Source organism: Panulirus ornatus, chromosome 33 (assembly GCF_036320965.1).
Source record: "Panulirus ornatus isolate Po-2019 chromosome 33, ASM3632096v1, whole genome shotgun sequence".
Lineage (NCBI taxonomy): Eukaryota > Metazoa > Arthropoda > Malacostraca > Decapoda > Palinuridae > Panulirus > Panulirus ornatus.
The window spans coordinates 7779555-7799450 of NC_092256.1; the positions used below are offsets into that span (position 1 = coordinate 7779555).

The 19896-nt window shown below is 41.5% G+C and overlaps 1 protein-coding gene across 4 annotated transcripts in view; it reads left to right on the forward strand.

Annotated features, from left to right (window-relative positions):
• LOC139759424 (uncharacterized) overlaps positions 1-19896 on the forward strand; it is a 286276-nt gene that overhangs the window by 138866 nt on the left and 127514 nt on the right. For all 4 annotated transcript variants that reach the window (XR_011715046.1, XM_071681522.1, XM_071681521.1 and 1 more), the window contains exons 11-12: positions 10188-10309; positions 12173-12309. Coding sequence is in view for 3 of the 4 variants with exons in the window: in XM_071681522.1 (XP_071537623.1) it covers positions 10188-10309; positions 12173-12309 (259 nt within the window). In the remaining variant the exon portion in view is untranslated. The remainder of the gene's footprint in view (positions 1-10187; positions 10310-12172; positions 12310-19896) is intronic.

Sequence of the window (19896 nt, forward strand, 5' to 3'; positions counted from 1 at the left end):
CTCTGGGGATAGGGTAGAAGAATTACTTCCCACGCATTCCTCACATGTCATAGAAGGTGACTAAAGGGGACGGGAGCGGGGGGCCAGAAACCCTCCCCTCCTCTATTTTATCTTTCTAAAAGAGGAAACAGAGGAAGGAGTCACGTGGGGAGTGCTCATCCTCCTCGAAGGCTCAGATTGAGGTGTCTAAATGTGTGTGGATGTAACCAAGATGAGAAAAAAGGAGAGATAGATTGTATGTTTGAGGAAAGGAACCTGCATGTTTTGGCTCTGAGTGAAACGAAGCTCAAGGGTAAAGTGGAAGAGTGGTTTGGGAATGTCTTGGGAGTAAAGTCAGGGGTTAGTGAGAGGACAAGAGCAAGGGAAGGAGTAGCACTACTCCTGAAACAGGAGTTGTGGGAGTATGTGATAGAGTGTAAGAAAGTAAACTCTTGATTGATATGGGTAAAACTGAAAGTTGATGGAGAGAGATGGGTGATTATTGGTGCATATGCATCTGGGCATGAAAAGAAAGATCATGAGAGGCAAGTGTTTTGGGAGCAGCTGAATGAGTGTGTTAGTGGTTTTGATGCGCAAGACCGAGTTATAGTGATGGGTGATTTGAATGCAAAGGTGAGTAATTTGGCAGTCGAGGGAATAATTGGTATACATGGGATGTTCAGTGTTGTAAATGGAAATGGTGAAGAGCTTGTAGATTTATGTGGTGAAAAAGGACTGGTGATTGGGAATACCTGGTTTAAAAAGGAAGATATACATAAGTATACGTATGTAAGTAGGAGAGATGGCCAGAGAGCGTCATTGGATTACGTGTTAATTGATAGGCCCAGGAAAGAGAGACTTTTGGATGTAAATGTGCTGACAGGTGCAACTGGAGGGATGTCTGATCATTATCTTGTGGAGGCGAAGGTGAAGATTTGTAGGGGTTTTCAGAAAAGAGGAGAGAATGTTGGGGTGAAGAGAGTGGTAAGTGAGCTTGGGAAGGAGACTTGTGTGAGGAAGTACCAGGAGAGACTGAGTACAGAATGGAAAAAGGTGAGAACAAAGGAGGTAAGGGGAGTGGGGGAGGAATGGGATGTATTTAGGGAAGCAGTGATCGCTTGCGCAATAGATGCTTGTGGCATGAAAAGTGTGGGAGGTGGGTTGATTAGAAAGGGTAGTGAGTGGTGGGATGAAGAAGTAAGATTATTAGTGAGAGAAGAGAGGCATTTGGACGATTTTTGCAGGGAAAAAATGCAAATGAATGGAAGATGTATAAAGGAAAGAGGCAGGAGGTCAAGAGAAAGGTGGAAGAGGTGAAAAAGAGGGCAAAAGAGAGTTGGGGTGAAAGAGTATCATTAAATTTTAGGGAGAATAAAAGATGTTTTGGAAGGAGGTAAATAAAGTGCGTAAGACAAGGGAGCAAATGGGAACTTCAGTGAAGGGGGCTAATGGGGAGGTGATAACAAGTAGTGGTGATGTGAGAAGGAGACTGAGTGAGTATTTTGAAGGTTTGTTGAATGTGTTTGATGATAGAGTGGCAAATATAGGGTGTTTTGGTCGAGGTGGTGTGCAAAGTGAGAGGGTTAGGGAAAATGATTTGATAAACAGAGAAGAGGTAGTAAAAGCTTTGCGGAAGATGAAAGCTGGCAAGGTAGCAGGTTTGGATGGTATTGCAGTGGAATTTATCAAAAAAGGGGGTGACTGTATTGTTGACTGTTGGTAAGGCTATTTAATGTATGTATGATTCATGGTGAGGTGCCTGAAGATTGGCGGAATGCTTGCATAGTGCCATTGTACAAAGGCAAAGGGGATAAGAGTGAGTGCTCAAATTACAGAGGTATAAGTTTGTTGAGTATTCCTTGTAGATTATATGGGAGGGTATTGATTGAGAGGGTGAAGGCATGTCCAGAGCATCAGATTGTGGAAGAGCAGTGTGGTTTCAAAAGTGGTAGAGGATGTGTGAATCAGGTGTTTGCTTTGAAGAATGTATGTGAGAAATACTTAGAAAAGCAAGTGGATTTGTATGTAGCATTTATGGATCTGGAGAAGGCATATGATAGAGTTAATAGAGATGCTCTATATTAAGAATATATGGTGTGGGAGGCAAGTTGTTAGAATCAGTGAAAAGTTTTTATCGACAATGTAAGGCATGTGTACGTGTAGGAAGAGAGAAAAGTGAATGTTCTCAGTGAATGTAGGTTTGCGGCAGGGGTGTGTGATGTCTCCATGGTTGTTTAATTTATTTATGGATGGGGTTGTTAAGGAAGTGAATGCAAGAGTTTTGGAAAGAGGGGCAAGTATGAAGTCTGTTGTGGATGAGAGAGCTTGGGAAGTGAGTCAGTTGTTGTTCGCTGATGATACAGCGCTGGTGGCTGATTCATGTGAGAAACTGCAGAAGCTGGTGACTGAGTTTGGTAAAGTGTGTGAAAGAAGATAGTTAAGAGTAAATGTGAATAAGAGCAAGGTTATTAGGTACAGTAGGGTTGAGGGTCAAGTCAATTGGGAGGTGAGTTTGAATGGAGAAAAACTGGAGGAAATAAAGTGTTTTAGATATCTGGGAGTGGATCTGGCAGCAGATGGAACCATGGAAGCGGAAGTGAATCATAGGGTGGGGGAGGGGGCAAAAATTTTGGGAGCCTTGAAGAATGTTTGGGAAGTCGAGAACATTATCTCGGAAAGCAAAAATGGGTATGTTTGAAGGAATAGTGGTTCCAACAATGTTGTATGGCTGCGAGGCGTGGGCTATGGATAGAGTTGTGCGCAGGAGGGTGGGTGTGCTGGAAATGAGATGTTTGAGGACAATATGTGGTGTGAGGTGGTTTGATCGAGTAAGTAATGTAAGAGTAAGAGAGATGTGTGGAAATAAAAAGAGTGTGGTTGAGAGAGCAGAAGAGGGTGTTTTGAAATGGTTTGGGCACATGGAGAGAATGAGTGAGGAAAGGTTGACCAAGAGGATATATGTGTCAGAGGTGGAGAGAACGAGGAGAAGAGGGAGACCAAATTGGAGGTGGAAAGATGGAGTGAAAAAGATTTTGAGTGATCGGGGCCTGAACATGCAGGAGGATGAGAGGCATGCAAGGAATAGAGTGAATTGGAACAATGTGGTATACCGGGGTCAACATGCTGTCAATGGATTGAACCTGGGCATGTGAAGCATCTGGGGTAAACCATGGAAAGTTGTGTGGTGCCTGGATGTGGAGGGGGAGCTGTAGTTTTGGTGCATTATTACATGACAGCTGGAGACTGAGTGTGAACGAATGTGGCCTTTGTTGTCTTTTCCTAGCGCTACCTCACACACCTGAAGGGGGAGGGGGTTGTTATTCCATGTATGGCGAGGTGGCGATGAGAATAAATAAAGGCAGACAGTATGAATTATGTGCATGTGTATATATGTATATGTCTGTCTGTGTATATATATGTGTACATTGAGATGTATAGGTATGTATATTTGCATGTGTGGACGTGTATGTATATACATGTTTATGTGGGTGGGTTGGGCCATTCTTTCGTCTGTTTCCTTGTGCTACCTCGCTAACGCGGGAGACAGCGACAAAGCAAATAGATATACATATATATACATACACAGACATATACATATATACACATGTACATAATTCATACTTGCTGCCTTTATTCATGACAGCCCCCTCCCCCCGCATGTGCATAAGGTAGTGCTAGGAAAAGACAAAAAAAGGCCACAATCGTTTACACACAGTCTCTAGCTGTCAGGTACAATGCACCGAAACCACAGCTCCCTTTCCACATTCAGGCCCCACAAAACTTTCCATGGTTTACCCCAGATGCTTCACATGCCCTGGTTTAATCCATTGACAGTGCATCGACCCCGGTAAACCACATCGTTCCAATTTACTACTCCTTGCACGCCTTTCACTTTTCTGCATTTTCAGGCCCCAATCGCTAAAAGTCTTTTTCACTCCATCTTTCCACCTCCAGTGTGGTCTCCCACTTCTTGTTCCCTCCACCTCTGACACATATATCCTCCTTGTTAATCTTTCCTCACTCATTTTCTCCATGTGACCAAACCATTTCAAAACACCCTCTTCTGCTCTCTCAACCGCACTCATTTTATTACCACACATCTCTCTTACCCTTTCATTACTTACTCGATCAAACCACCTCACACCACATATTTTCTTCAAACATCTCATTTCCAACACATCCACCCTCCTCCGCACAACTCTATCCATAGCCCATGCCTCGTAACCATATAACATTGTTGGAATCATTATTCCTTCAAACATACCCATTTTTGCTTTCTGAGATATTGTTCTCGCCTTCCACACATTTTTCAACTCTCCCAGAACTTTTGCCCTCTCCCCCACCCTGTGACTCACTTCCGCTTGCATGGTTCCATCCGCTGCCAATTCCACTCCCAGATATCTAAAAACACTTCACTTCCTCCAGTTTTTCTCCATTCAAACTTACCTCTCAATTGACTTGTCCCTCGACCCAACTGTACCTAATAACCTTGCTCTTATTCACATTTACTCGCAGCTTTTTTCTTTCACACACTTTTCCAAACTCAGTCACCAGCTTCTTCAGTTTCTCATCTGAATCAGCCACCAGCTCTGTATCATCAGTGAACAACAACTGATTCACCTCCTAAGCTCTCTCATCCACAACAGACTGCATACTTGCCCCTCTCCCCAAAACTCTTGCATTCACCTCCCTAACAACCCTATCCATAAACAAATTAAACAACCCTGGAGACATCATACACTCCTGCCACAAACCGACATTCACTGAGAACCAATCACTTTCCTCTTTTCCTGCATGTACACATGCCTTACATCATCGATAAAAACTTTTCACTGCTTATAACAACCTGCCTCCCACACCATATACTCTCATTACCTTCCGTAGAGCATCTCTATCAACTCTATCATATGCCTTCTCTAGATCCATAAATGCTACATACAAATCCATTTGTTTTTCTAAGTATTTCTCACATACATTCTTTAAATCAAACATCTGATTCACACATTCTTTACCACTTGTGAAACCACACTGCTCTTCCCCAATCTGATGCTCTGTACATGCCTTCACCCTCTCATCAATACCCTCCCATATAGTTTCCCAGGAATACTCAACAAACTTATACCTCTGTAATTTGAGCTCCCACCTTTATCCCCTTTGCCTTTGTACAATGGCACTATGCAAGCATTCTGTCAATCCTCAGGCACCTCACCATGAGTCAAACATACATTAAATATCCTTACCAACCAGTCAACAACATAGTCACCCCCTTTTATAATAAATTCCACTGCAATACCATTCAAACCTGCTGCCTTGCCATCTTTCATCTTCTGCAAAGCTTTTACTACCTCTTCTCTGTTTACTAAATTATTCTCCCTAATCCTCTCACTTCGCACACCACCTTGACCAAAAACCCTATATCTCTATCACCTAGCACATTCAATAAACCTTCAAAATACTCACTTCTTGTCCTTCTCACATCACCACTACTTGTTATCACCTCTACATTAGCCCCCTTCACCAATGATCACATTTGTTCTCTTGATATGCGCTCTTTATTTACCTCCTTCCAAAACCTTTTTATTCTTCCTAAAGTTTAATGATACTCTCTCACCCCAACTCTCATTTGCCCTCTTTTTCACCTCTTATACCTTTCTCTTGACCTCCTGCCTCTTTCTTTTATATATCTCCCAGTCATTTGCACTATTTCCCTGCAAATATTGTCCAAATGCCTCTCTCTTCTTTTTCACTAATAATCTTACTACTTCATCCCACCACTCACTACCCTTCGTAATCTGCCCATCACTGCTTCCTTAAATACATCCCATTCCTCCCCCACTCCCCTTACGTCCTTTGTTCTCACCTTTTTCCATTCTGCACTCAGTCTCTCCTTGTACTTCCTCACACAAGTCTTCCTCCCAAGCTCACTTACTCTCACCAGTCTCTTCACCTCAACATTCTCTCTTCTTTTCTGAAAACCTCTACAAATCTTCACCTTCGCCTCCACAAGATAATGATCAGACATCCCTCCAGTTGCACATCTCATCACATTAACATCCAAAAGTCTCTCTTTCACGCACCTATCAATTAACACATAATCCAATAATGCTCTCTGGCCATCTCTCCTACTTACATACGTATACTTATGTATATCTCGCTTTTTAAACCAGGTATTCCCATTCCCCAGTCCTTTTTCAGCACACTAATCTACAAGCTCCTCACCATTTCCATTTACAACAGTTAACACCCCATGTACACCAATTATTCCCTCAACTGCCACATTACTCACCTTTTCATTCAAATCACCCATCACTATAACCCGGTCTCGTGCACCAAAACTGCTAGCACACTCACTCAGTTGTTCTTAAAACACTTGCCCCTCCTGATCTCTCTTCTCATGCTCAGGTGCATATGCACCATTAATCACCCATCTCTCTCCATCCACTTTCACTTTCACCCATATCAATCTAGAGTTTACTTTCTTACACTTTATCACATACTCCCACCACTCCTGTTTCAGGAGTAGTGCTACTCCTTCCCTTGCTTTTTGTCCTCTCACCAACCCCTGACTATACTCCCAAAACATTCCCAAACCACTCTTCCCCTTTACCCTTGAGCTTCTTTTCACTCAGAGCCAAAACATCCAGGTTCCTTTCCTCAAACATAATACCTCTCCCTCCTTTTTTCTCATCTTAGTTACATCCGCAAACATTTAGAGACCACAATCTGAGCCTTCGAGGAGGATGAACACTCCCTGCGAGACTCCTGTTTCCCCTTTGAGAAAGTTAAAATACAAAAGGGGAGGGTTTCTTGCCCCACGCTCCTGTCGCCTTTAGTTGCCTTCTACGACACTTGAGGAATGTATAGGAAGTATTCTTTCTCCTCTATCCCCAGGGTTAATGATATTGTATGTATTGATATACTTTACAGATTAATATTTCAAGTCAGTACTAGCGCATAAGAAAAGAAATAGGATATTTGAAGTGGTGGTGTCAGTGGCAGGGGAGGCGAAGGTTTGGCTGTAATGATATGTTGATTTTTTTTTTTTTTTTTTTATACTTTGTCGCTGTCTCCCGCGTTTGCGAGGTAGCGTAAGGAAACAGACGAAAGAAATGGCCCAACCCACCCCCATACACATGTATATACATACGTCCACACACGCAAATATACATACCTACACAACTTTCCATGGTTTACACAAGACGCTTCACATGCCTTGATTCAATCCACTGACAGCACGTCATCCCCGGTATACCACATCGCTCCAATTCACTCTATTCCTTGCCCTCCTTTCACCCTCCTGCATGTTCAGGCCCCGATCACACAAAATCTTTTTCACTACATCTTTCCACCTCCAATTTGGTCTCCCTCTTCTCCTCGTTCCCTCCACCTCCGACACATATATCCTCTTGGTCAATCTTTCCTCACTCATTCTCTCCATGTGCCCAAACCACTTCAAAACACCCTCTTCTGCTCTCTCAACCACGCTCTTTTTATTTCCACACATCTCTCTTACCCTTACGTTACTCACTCGATCAAACCACCTCACACCACACATTGTCCTCAAACATCTCATTTCCAGCACATCCATCCTCCTGCGCACAACTCTATCCATAGCCCACGCCTCGCAACCATACAACATTGTTGGAACCACTATTCCTTCAAACATACCCATTTTTGCTTTCCGAGATAATGTTCTCGACTTCCACACATTCTTCAAGGCCCCCAGAATTTTCGCCCCCTCCCCCACCCTATGATCCACTTCCGCTTCCATGGTTCCATCCGCTGCCAGATCCACTCCCAGATATCTAAAACACTTCACTTCCTCCAGTTTTTCTCCATTCAAACTCACCTCCCAATTGACTTGACCCTCAACCCTACTGTACCTAATAACCTTGCTCTTATTCACATTTACTCTTAACTTTCTTCTTCCACACACTTTACCAAACTCAGTCACCAGCTTCTGCAGTTTCTCACATGAATCAGCCACCAGTGCTGTATCATCAGCGAACAACAACTGACTCACTTCCCAAACTCTCTCATCCCCAACAGACTTCATACTTGCCCCTCTTTCCAAAACTCTTGCATTTACCTCCCTAACAACCCCATCCATAAACAAATTAAACAACCATGGAGACATCACACACCCCTGCCGCAAACCTACATTCACTGAGAACCAATCACTTTCCTCTCTTCCTACACGTACACATGCCTTACATCCTCGATAAAAACTTTTCACTGCTTCTAACAACTTTCCTCCCACACCATATATTCTTAATACCTTCCACAGAGCATCTCTGTCAACTCTATCATATGCCTTCACCAGATCCATAAATGCTACATACAAATCCATTTGCTTTTCTAAGTATTTCTCACATACATTCTTCAAAGCAAACACCTGATCCACACATCCTCTACCACTTCTGAAACCACACTGCTCTTCCCCAATCTGATGCTCTGTACATGCCTTCACCCTCTCAATCAATACCCTCCCATATAATTTACCAGGAATACTCAACAAACTTATACCTCTGTAATTTGAGCACTCACTCTTATCCCCTTTGCCTTTGTACAATGGCACTATGCACGCATTCCGCCAATCCTCAGGCATCTCACCATGAGTCATACATACATTAAATAACCTTACCAACCAGTCAACAATACAGTCACCCCCTTTTTTTAATAAATTCCACTGCAATACCATCCAAACCTGCTGCCTTGCCGGCTTTCATCTTCCGCAAAGCTTTCACTACCTCTTCTCTGTTTACCAAATCATTTTCCCTAACCCTCTCACTTTGCACACCATCTCGACCAAAACACCCTATATCTGCCACTCTATCATCAAACACATTCAACAAACCTTCAAAATACTCACTCCATCTCCTTCTCACATCACCACTACTTGTTATCACCTCCCCATTTGCGCCCTTCACTGAAGTTCCCATGATATGTTGATATACAGTATTAATTTTGTGTATAGGGGTTTGCTCCATTTTTGATGTTCGTAAGTCAGGAACTTGGATATTTCTTTATACTTTTGTAGAATAAGGATGTTGTCTTTGAGGTTTGACACTGTTATTTTTGACCTTCAAGTTTTGTTGTAGGACTTGAGATATAACTCTCAAAGGGTACTCAAAGGGTAATCCCCAAACCCCCTATATCGTCTTCCAGGAACATATCCCCCATGGTTAGGAATGATAGTTTCTGTGGATTTGAGCATTTTTTTTGTTTTTATACATTTGTTGCCAGCTTTCATGAAAAGAAGGATGTGGGTAATATTTGCTCTATTTGAGATGGAAGTATGTGTAAGAATGATTTTGAATGTAGTGTCAAAATGGTGGCTCAACTTTAGGGTTCAGTATAGAAAAGAAATCTAAGATTTTTTGCTTGAAATATATTTAGTGCTCATCCTTTGGAGTACAGTAGAGGACAGATTTTTGTACTTCATAACCTACATATTGTTCATAGTAAACATGTATTGTTGCATAACTAATGGACAGTGGAGAAAAACAGGTTAGGGTGATGAGACAGTTAATGACACGTACTAATTTACTTTCCATTTTATTAGCATGTTAATTTTTGATAGAGATTTACTTTCCTCTCCAACCCTATGCTTGATTCTTGATATTGTATATGTATATAGTGATAGATATACATGTCACTGGACTAAACCAGGGAATATGAAGCAGTCAAGGGAAACCACGGCAATAAGGAGAAACCACTGATTTGATCTCAGTTTGATCTCTTGGCTGTGAATGGTGGGCTCTGGTTTCATTTCATAATACGTAACAGTTACTCAGTGGATACAAACAAAGGAGGTTCTGGTTTCATCTGTTCCTTGCCTTACAACAATAAAGCAAGAAATGGCAAAGTATGAAAAAAGTGATTAGATAGTAAGGTAGCAGCATGTGCTTGGCTGATCACACTTGATTATGTTGGGACCTATGCAGTAGGGTGATCAGCAGTCCACTTGATCAATTTACAAAAATTTGTGTATAATCAGGTATCTTAACAGGTATGGAAATGGACGTGATGATTTTAAAGACTAGTACTTTACTATGGAGAAATAAATCTGCAAAACTGGCAATTGATAATGAATCATTTATCCTTATAAGCATTTTTTAAATTTTTTTATTCCTTATGAATGTGGAGACAGTATTTTATATCATATACTTAGTGATTTTATATGTTTGTATGGATACTTTGTGCAGTATGCGGAGGAACCAGAGCCGGCTGCATTTCTTCAATGGGTTTTGAGTGAGCTACAGCAGCACAAGATTCAGCTGATGGACATGAGATCTGTCCTGATTAAGCCTGTCCAGAGAGTTCTTAAGTAAGTGTAGCTGGATGTTTTATGTAATATGAATACTTTAGAATTATGAAATAATGGAGTTTGTGGTATGTCTGCATTAAGAAAATGTTTGGATAATAAGATTTTAGAATTAGGTCATTAGTAAGGGTATTAAATGGCCACAAGTGCCTTTTGCAATGTGATAGGTTTTCTGGCTGTTTTTCTGGCTTCACAACTTCATATGAAGGTTTTCTGGCTGTTTTTCTGGCTTCACAACTTCGTATGAAGACTCTTGTCCTGACAGTCTTGGACTGAGAGAGAGAGAGAGAGAGAGAGAGAGAGAGAGAGAGAGAGAGAGAGAGAGAGAGATATTAGTAAATCTTGTCTAGACAGGTCATCTTGTCTTTAATGACATTAGGTTATGATAAACCCAAATTCCATATTTATGGCCAAGAATGAAATCATATATTTAGAATTAGCCTTGTTATCATTCACTCTTGGAACATTGTTATCAAGAAAGCATCATGCCTTATGCCAAATTGAATCACTTAGGAACCTTTTGTATTTCTTCAGAGAGATTATCAAGGGTACCAGTTATTTGTTCACCCTGGTCCTTGAAAACTCTTTTTGAGAAATATCTCCATGTAGATTAAGAGGCTCATTTTATTGATTGATTTTAGGCCTCATGCTGGCATGCTTAATGTGAGAAAGATGGCCTTTTCCATGGCCTTCCTTTGAAACTTTTCATTGTGGGAAATCAAGGGAAAGGGTCTTTGGCACTCTTCTTCCACCTTTGTTAGATGATACCTTAGTTTGGACTTTATCATCCTACCCTTTGTGGCTTTGGCAGTTCCTTATTTAGGAGAGTTTTATTCCAGTGTTCCTTCTTTTCATCATTGAAGGTTGTTATTTTTGTCTTGGGTTTAGATCGACCTAAAAGTTTTTCTCAAAATCCTCCTCAGTTTTGTGGATGTGCTCTTCATTCATGTAGGTCTGGAACAGACTGCAGAGGAGAGAAATGTAGGTCTGGAAAACTTTTTAGATGTGAGGAGGTGTTCCTCAAGCATTTTTCTTACCCTGCCTTGCCTTCCCCTCCTCTTTTTGGGTAAGTCTTTTCTCTGCAACATCTGTGAATGCCTTATGTTGGCACCTGCAATTCACATATTGTGAGCAAGTTGTTGGAAGTTAATGGGTCAGTGATATCAGGCTGGTGATGATCACAATTTAGCTGAGGACAAGCCTGCATAACAAGTAAGCTGATCACTCTTTGGTGGTTTGCAAAGGGCAAATGAAAGTTGGTGCCTACTCATTGGATAACAAGGGTAGGAATGGTCCTTATCCATACATTCTTAGGGAATGTATTTCTTGCTTATGTGACACCACCTCAGACTTTTGTTTTTTTGCATGAGCCTGTGCACAGTTGTTCCACCCATTACTGTATCGAAAAGATTAACTGATGGACGGAAAAGAGTGATTGTGTACCGTGGACATGTTTCTAGAGTGATCAAAATAGTACAGAAAATCTTATTAGATTAGTAGAGGGGGTTGACAGAAACAAATGGATGGATGCAAGTAAACTTTTTAGGTTAAGACAACATTTAGCAGTCTTGCTTTTATTGATAGTCATAACCTGCCCCCTTTTAAAAGACAAGTTTTTCACATTCTTCATAATTCTGAGAAAATTTTTCCTCTTGTCTCCTTACTTTTCCTTTCTTTATCCTTATGTATTTATTAAAGGACTGACTTTAGTGAGGATTTTTGTGCGAGAGCAGGGCCGTCTAAAGAAGAGAGAGAATAAAAAGAATGTGGTGCTATGTGCAAAACTGGGAAGAGAAAGATACATGAGACAGCAAAAACAGAAGATTCCTTGGAACATGTTCATGAGATGCATATTTACCTGAACAGGTACCCGCTGTTTTTGGATCGTTTAGTGAGTGAGACACCCCGAAGTCACCCAGATTATAAGGACCTTACAGAAGCCAAGACGAGGATGGCAAATGTTGCAAAGGAAATCAACGAGTACACCAAGAGACTTGATTTAGGTGAGAAACAACAATGAGAGCTTTACTTTTTCAGTTTATACATTTTTTTCTGTGATTGTTAGTGCATCATTAAGACAGCCTATCAGGGTGATATTGAATCATGGGTCATGAAACAGGAAGTGAGGCTACCTAGTCGAAAGCAAACTTACTTCTCAGTAATAATCTTTAAGAAAAAGAAAGGGCAAGGACAGTATACTTGAATTCATCAGTCTTGAGTTGATGCACTCTCAGTTAACCTGCTTTCCTGTATCAGACCTAGCTTCAGGAAAGAAACCAGCCACTTGTATAGTTATTCATATCATTGAGACACTAAATGTTTCAGCTTTGGAGAAACAGTCATTTATTGCAGTTAAGTACAGAAAATGTATTGCATCCTCTTACAGACAAACATTATTGAACTTCATAAGCTATACCCAGTTTGTAGTAGTGATCCATGGTTGTCCTTACTGTTGAAACTATGAAAGAAAAAATATATGAATCATGTAAGGAAGAAATTACCAGCACATTTGTTATCTTCTGCTAACTGTATGAATAAATGGATTTAGATTTTTGTGGTTTTTCTCAGGCTTCAGAATAATTATTGGCCTCAGAGGTATTCCAAGCTGTACATGTGTTAGAGGTTTCTCCATGTCAGGAGCTTTTTAATTACTTTAGACTTCAAAGTGTCTTTGGAATTGCTTTTGGTTATACGAGTCTTTTCTGGTTTAACATTCTTTACAAGCTTCACAAGTGTAAGAAGCATATCTATTTATTTAAACTCTATAAGTTGTTTAGTCATGATTGAAGGACTTTGAAAAACAGCTTGGCCTTATTGTTAAGGATTAATGTACTAAGCATAAAACATGCTTGGCCTTTTTATTAAGGATTAATAAGTCAAGAATATTTTATAAACCATATATCTGTCCATGTTCCCTGCGTGTCGTAGAAGGTGACTAAAGGGGGGGGGAGTGGGGGGCTGGAAATCCTCCCCTCTCGTTTTTGATTTTCCAAAAGAAGGAACAGAGAAGGGGGCCAAGTAATGATTTCCCTCAAAGGCTCAGTCCTCTGTTCTTAACGCTACCTCGCTAATGCAGGAGGTGAATAGTATGAAAAAAAAATCTATAGTAGTTGGTAGGCACCTACCACCCTGGGAAGTATATTACTGGTATTTCCTGCCTGGGTATTGGGATGGTTAGTGATGACCGTATAGTGAACAAGTACTTTAGTAGTTGTCAAAGTGCACTCCTTTGACCCAGGTAGCTGTTTTTTCTGTCTGCCTCACTTAGTTGTGGACTGCTGGCATTCTGTTCATAAATACAGTCTCTCCATGTCACACATAACTCTTGACAAGACTTAACTCACACACTCATTCTTCATAACTCTAGATTTTTCTCCCATGAACACTACTTGTCAGCCCAGCTTTTTGGCAAAATGGTAAGAGTAATAGATGGAAGTAGTATTTTGATTTTTTTTATTTTGCTTTGTCGCTGTCTCCCGCATTAGTGAGGTAGTGCAAGGAAACAGATGAAAGAATGGCCCAACCCACCCACATACACATGTATATACATACACGTCCACACACGCAAATATACATACCTATACATCTCAACGTATACATATATATATACACACACAGACATATACATATATACACATGTACATAATTCATACTGTCTGCCTTTATTTATTCCCATCACCACCTCGCCACACATGGAATAACAACCCCCTCCCCCCTCATGTGTGCGAGGTATTGCTAGGAAAAGACAACAAAGGCCACATTCGTTCACACTCAGTCTCTAGCTGTCATGTAATAATGCACCGAAACCACAGCTCCCTTTCCACATCCAGGCCCCACAGAACTTTCCATGGTTTACCCCAGACACTTCACATGCCCTGGTTCAATCCACTGACAGCACGTCGACCCCGGTATACCACATCGTTCCAATTCACTTTATTCCTTGCACCCCTTTCACCCTCCTGCATGTTCAGGCCCTGATCACTCAAAATCTTTTTCACTCCATCTTTCCACCTCCAATTTGGTCTCCCACTTCTCCTCGTTCCCTCCACCTCTGACACATATATCCTCTTGGTCAATCTTTCCTCACTCATTCTCTCCATGTGACCAAACCATTTCAAAACACCCTCTTCTGCTCTCTCAACCACACTCTTTTTATTTCCACACGTCTCTCTTACCTTTACATTACTTACTCGATCAAACCACCTCACACCACATATTGTCCTCAAACATCTCATTTCCAGCACATCCACCCTCCTGCGCACAACTCTATCCATAGCCCACGCCTCGCAACCATACAACATTGTTGGAACCACTGTTCCTTCAAACATACCCATTTTTGCTTTCCGAGATAATGTTCTCGACTTCCAAACATTCTTCAAGTCTCCCAGAAGTTTTGCCTTCTCCCCCACCCTATGATTCACTTCCGCTTCCATGGTTCCATCCACTGCCAGATCCACTCCCAGATATCTAAAACACTTTATTTCCTCAAGTTTTTCTCCTTTCAAACTTACCTCCCAATTGACTTGACCCTCAACCCTACTGTACCTAATAACCTTGCTCTTATTCACATTTACTCTTAACTTTCTTCTTTCACACACTTTACCAAACTCAGTCACCAGCTTCTGCAGTTTCTCACATGAATCAGCCACCAGCACTGTATCATCAGCGAACAACAACTGACTCACTTCCCAAGCTCTCTCATCCACAACAGACTGCATACTTGCCCCTCTTTCCATAACTCTTGCATTCACCTCCCTAACAACCCAATCCATAAACAAAGCAAACAACCATGGAGACATCACACACCCCTGCTGCAAACCTACATTCACTGAGAACCAATCACTTTCCTCTCTTCTTACACGTACACATGTCTTACATCCTCGATAAAAACTTTTCACTGATTCTAACAACTTGCCTCCCACACCATATATAATTAATACCTTCCACAGAGGATCTCTATCAACTCTATCATATGCCTTCTCCAGATCCATAAATGCTACATACAAATCCATTTGCTTTTCTAAATATTTCTCACATACATTCTTCAAAGCAAACACCTGATCCACACATCCTCTACCACTTCTGAAACCACACTGCTCTTCCCCAATCTGATGCTCTGTACATGCCTTCACCCTCTCAATCAATACCCTCCCATATAATTTCCCAGGAATACTCAACAAACTTATACCTCTGTAATTTGAGCACTCACTCTTATCCCCTTTGGCTTTGTACAATGGCACTATGCAAGCATTCCGCCAATCCTCAGGCACCTCACCATGAATCATACATACATTATATAACCTTACCAACCAGTCAACAATACAGTCACCCCATTTTTTAATAAATTCCACTGGAATACCATCCAAACCTGCTGCCTTGCTGGCTTTCATCTTCAGTAAAGCTTTTACTACCTCTTCTATATTCACCAAATCATTTTCCCTAACCCTCTCTCTTTGCACATCACCTCGACCAAAACACCCTATATCTGCCACTCTATCATCAAACACATTCAACGAACCTTCAAAATACTCACTCCATCTCCTTCTCACATCACCACTACTTGTTATCACCTCCCCATTAGCCCCCTTCACTGAAGTTCCCATTTGCTCCCTTGTCTTACGCACTTTATTTACCTCCTTCCAAAACATCTTTTTATTCTCCCTAAAATTTAATGATACTCTCTCACCCCAACTCTCATTTGCCCTCTTTTTCACCTCTTGCACCTTTCTCTTGACCTCCTGCCTCTTATACATCTCCCACTCATTTGCATTTTTTCCCTGCAAAAATCATCCAGATGCCTCTCTCTTCTCTTTCACTAATAATCTTACTTATTCATCCCACCACTCACTACCCTTTCTAATCAACCCACCTCCCAAGCTTCTCATGCCACAAGCATCTTTTGCACAAGCCATCACTGCTTCCCTAAATACATCCCATTTCTCACCCACTCCCGTTACCTCCTTTGTTCTCCCTTTTTTCCATTTTGTACTCAGTCTCTCCTGGTACTTCCTCACACAAGTCTCCTTCCCAAGCTCACTTACTCTCACCACTCTCTTCACCCCAACATTCTCTCTTCTTTTCTGAAAACCCCTACAAATCTTCACCTTTGCCTCCACAAGATAATGATCAGACATCCCTCCAGTTGCACCTCTCAGCACATTAACATCCAAAAAGTCTCTCTTTCGCGTGCCTATCAATTAACACGTAATCCAATAACGCTCTCTGGCCATCTCTCCTACTTACATACGTATACTTATGTATATCTCTCTTTTTAAACCAGGTATTCCCAATCACCAGTCCTTTTTCACCACATAAATCTACAAGCTCTTCACCATTTCCATTTACAACACTACACACCCCATGTATACCGATTATTCCCTCAACTGCCACATTACTCACCTTTGCATTCAAATCACCCATCACTATAACCCAGTCTTGTGCATCAAAACCACAAACACACTCATTCAGCTGCTCCCCAAACACTTGCCTCTCATGATCTTTCTTCTCATGCCCAGGTGCATATGCATCAATAATCACCCATCTCTCTCCATCAACTTCCAGTTTTACCCATATCAATCTAGAGGTTACTTTCTTACACTGTATCACATACTCCCACCACTCCTGTTTCAGGAGTAGTGCTACTCCTTCCCCTGCTCTTATCCTCTCACTAACCCATGACTTTACTCCCAAGACATTCCCAAACCACTCTTCCCCTTTACCCTTTAGCTTCCTTTCACTCAGAGCCAAAACACCACATATATATATGTGGTGTGAGGTGGTTTGATCTAGTAAGTAATGAAAGGTTAAGAGAGATGTGTGGTAATAAAAAGAGTGTGGTTAAGTGAGCAGAAGAGGGTTTTTTGAAATGGTTTGGTCACATGGAGAGAATGAGTGAGGAAAGATTGACAAAGAGGATATATGTGTCAGAGGTAGAGAGAACGAGGAGAAGTGGGAGACCCAATTGGAGATGGAGAGATGGAGTGAAAAAGATCTTGAGTGATCGGAGCCTGAACATGCAGGAGGGTGAAAGGCTTGCAAGGAATAGAGTGAATTGGAACGATGGGTATACCGGGGTTGACGTGCTGTCAATGGATTGAACCAGGGCATGTGAAGTGTCTGGGGTAAACCATGGAAAGTTCTGTGGGGCCTGGATGTGGAAAGGGAGCTGTGGTTTCGGTGCATTATACATGACAGCTAGAGACTGAGTGTGAACGAATGTGGGCTTTGTTGTCTTTTCCTAGTGCTACCTTGTGCACATGCGGGGGGGAGGGGGATACTATTTCATGTGTGGTGGGGTGGTGACGGGAATGAATAAGGGCAGACACTATGAATTGTGTACATGTGTATTTATGTATATATCTGTGTGTATATATATGTATACGTTGTGATGTATAGGTATGTATATGTGCGTGTGTGGACATGTATGTATATACATGTGTATGTGGGTGGGTTGGGCCATTCTTTCATCTGTTTCCTTGCGCTACCTCACTAACGTGGGAGACAGCGACAGAGTATAATAAAAATAATATAGATTTATCTCAGAGAGCAAAAGTGGGTATGTTTGAAGGAATAGTGGTTCCAACAATGTTGTATGGTTGTGAGGCGTAGGCTATGGGTAGAGTTGTGTGCAGGAGGGTGGATGTGCTGGAAATGAGATGTTTGAGGACAATGTGTGGTGTGAGGTGGTTTGATCGAGTAAGTAATAATAGGGTAAGAGAGATGTGCGGTAATAAAAAAAGAGTGGTTGTGAGAGCAGAAGAGGGTGTTTTGAAATGGTTTGGTCACATGGAGAGAATGAGTGAGGAGAGAGTGACTAAGAGAATATATGTGTCAGAGGTGGAGGGAACGAGGAGAAGTGGGAGACCAAATTGAAGGTTGGAGGATGGAGTGAAAAAGATTGTGAGTGATCTGGGCCTGAACATGCAGGAGGGTGAAAGGTTTGCAAGGAATAGAGTGAATTGGAACGATGTGGTTTACCGGGGTCGATGTGCTGTCAGTGGATTGAACCAGGGCATGTGAAGCGTCTGGGGTAAACCATGAAAAGTTCTGTGGGGCCTGGATGTGGAAAGGGAGCTGTGGTTTCGGTGCATTATTACATGATAGCTAGAGATTGAGTGTCAACGAATGTGGCTTTTATTGTCTTTTCCTAGCGCTATCTCGCGCACATGAAGGGGGAGGGGGTTGTTATTTCATGTGTGGCGGGGTGGCGATGGGAATTAGTAATTGCAGACAGTATGAATTATGTACATATGTTTATATGTATATGTCTGTGTGTGTATATATATGTATATGTTGAGATGTATAGGTATGTATATTTGTGCGTGTAGATGTGTATGTATATACATGTGTATGTGGGTGGGTTGGGCCATTCTTTCATCTGTTTCCTTGCGCTACCTTGCTAACGCGGGAGATAGCGACAAAGGAAAATAAAATAGATAGATAATAAGATATGTATATAGCTTTATGTGTCTATATTGATATGCATATGTTTGTCTGGGGATAGGGGAGAAAGAATACTTCCCACGTATTCCCTGCGTGTCGTAGAAGGCGACTAAAAGGGAAGGGAGCGGGGGGCTGGAAATCCTCCCCTCTCGTTTTTTTTTTTTTTTTTTTTTTTTTTTTTTTTCCCAAAAGAAGGAACAGAGAAGAGGGCCAGGTGAGGATATTCCCTCAAAGGCCCAGTCCTCTGTTCTTAACGCTACCTCGCTATCGCGGGAAATGGCGAATAGTATGAAAAAAAAAAGAAAAAAAAAAAATGTTTGTCTGTGTGCGTGTATGTATTTATATGTGTGCGTGAGCAAATGTGGCCATTCTTTGTCTGTTTTCTGGTGCTATCTCGCTGACATGGGAAACTGCAATCAAGTATCAATCTATCTATCTATTTATATCTCTGACAACTGTTCCCTCTGGAAACCTCTGTCAAGAGGTGGGCATGGCAAGAGAGTATCCAGTTATCCCTCTCCTTTCTTGCTTTCCTTTCCATTCCATGCATTATTCCATCATTTCTCTTCCTCTAGTATTCTTCCACTCTACCATCATTTCTCTTCCTCTAGTATTCTTCCACTCTATTTGTCCATGTAACAAATAGTCCTTCTTTCACACCGTCCCCTTCAATTGTACTATCACACATTCTTCTCTTAAACTCCTGGTCTTGAATTCTTTCCACTTGTCCAAACAACCTCAGAGTATTACATTTCACCCACTTTACCACTCCTCAATTTATTCCCTTTGCATTCCCTTCCATACCACATCTCTTATACATCCCTTCATTTCTTTCTTCTTTCCATCTAGTCACACACATGCTCTTCTCAAATAGCTCATATATACAGCCTGGATTCTTGACCTCTATGACTCATTCCATGTCCATGTTTTGGATGCATAGGTCTGAGTTGGGAGGCCAATGCTGTCACTTAGTCCTCTTTTTACTTCTGTACTTACGTAAACCTCTCCCCTTCATTATTCTATTAAGGGACCCAGTGACTCTTCTACCCTGTACTGTTCACTCCTTTATCCCTCCTTCATATCAACAAATTTACCCAAGATAGCTCCTAAGCACTTAAACTCTCTCATTTCTACCAGTTTTTCTACCT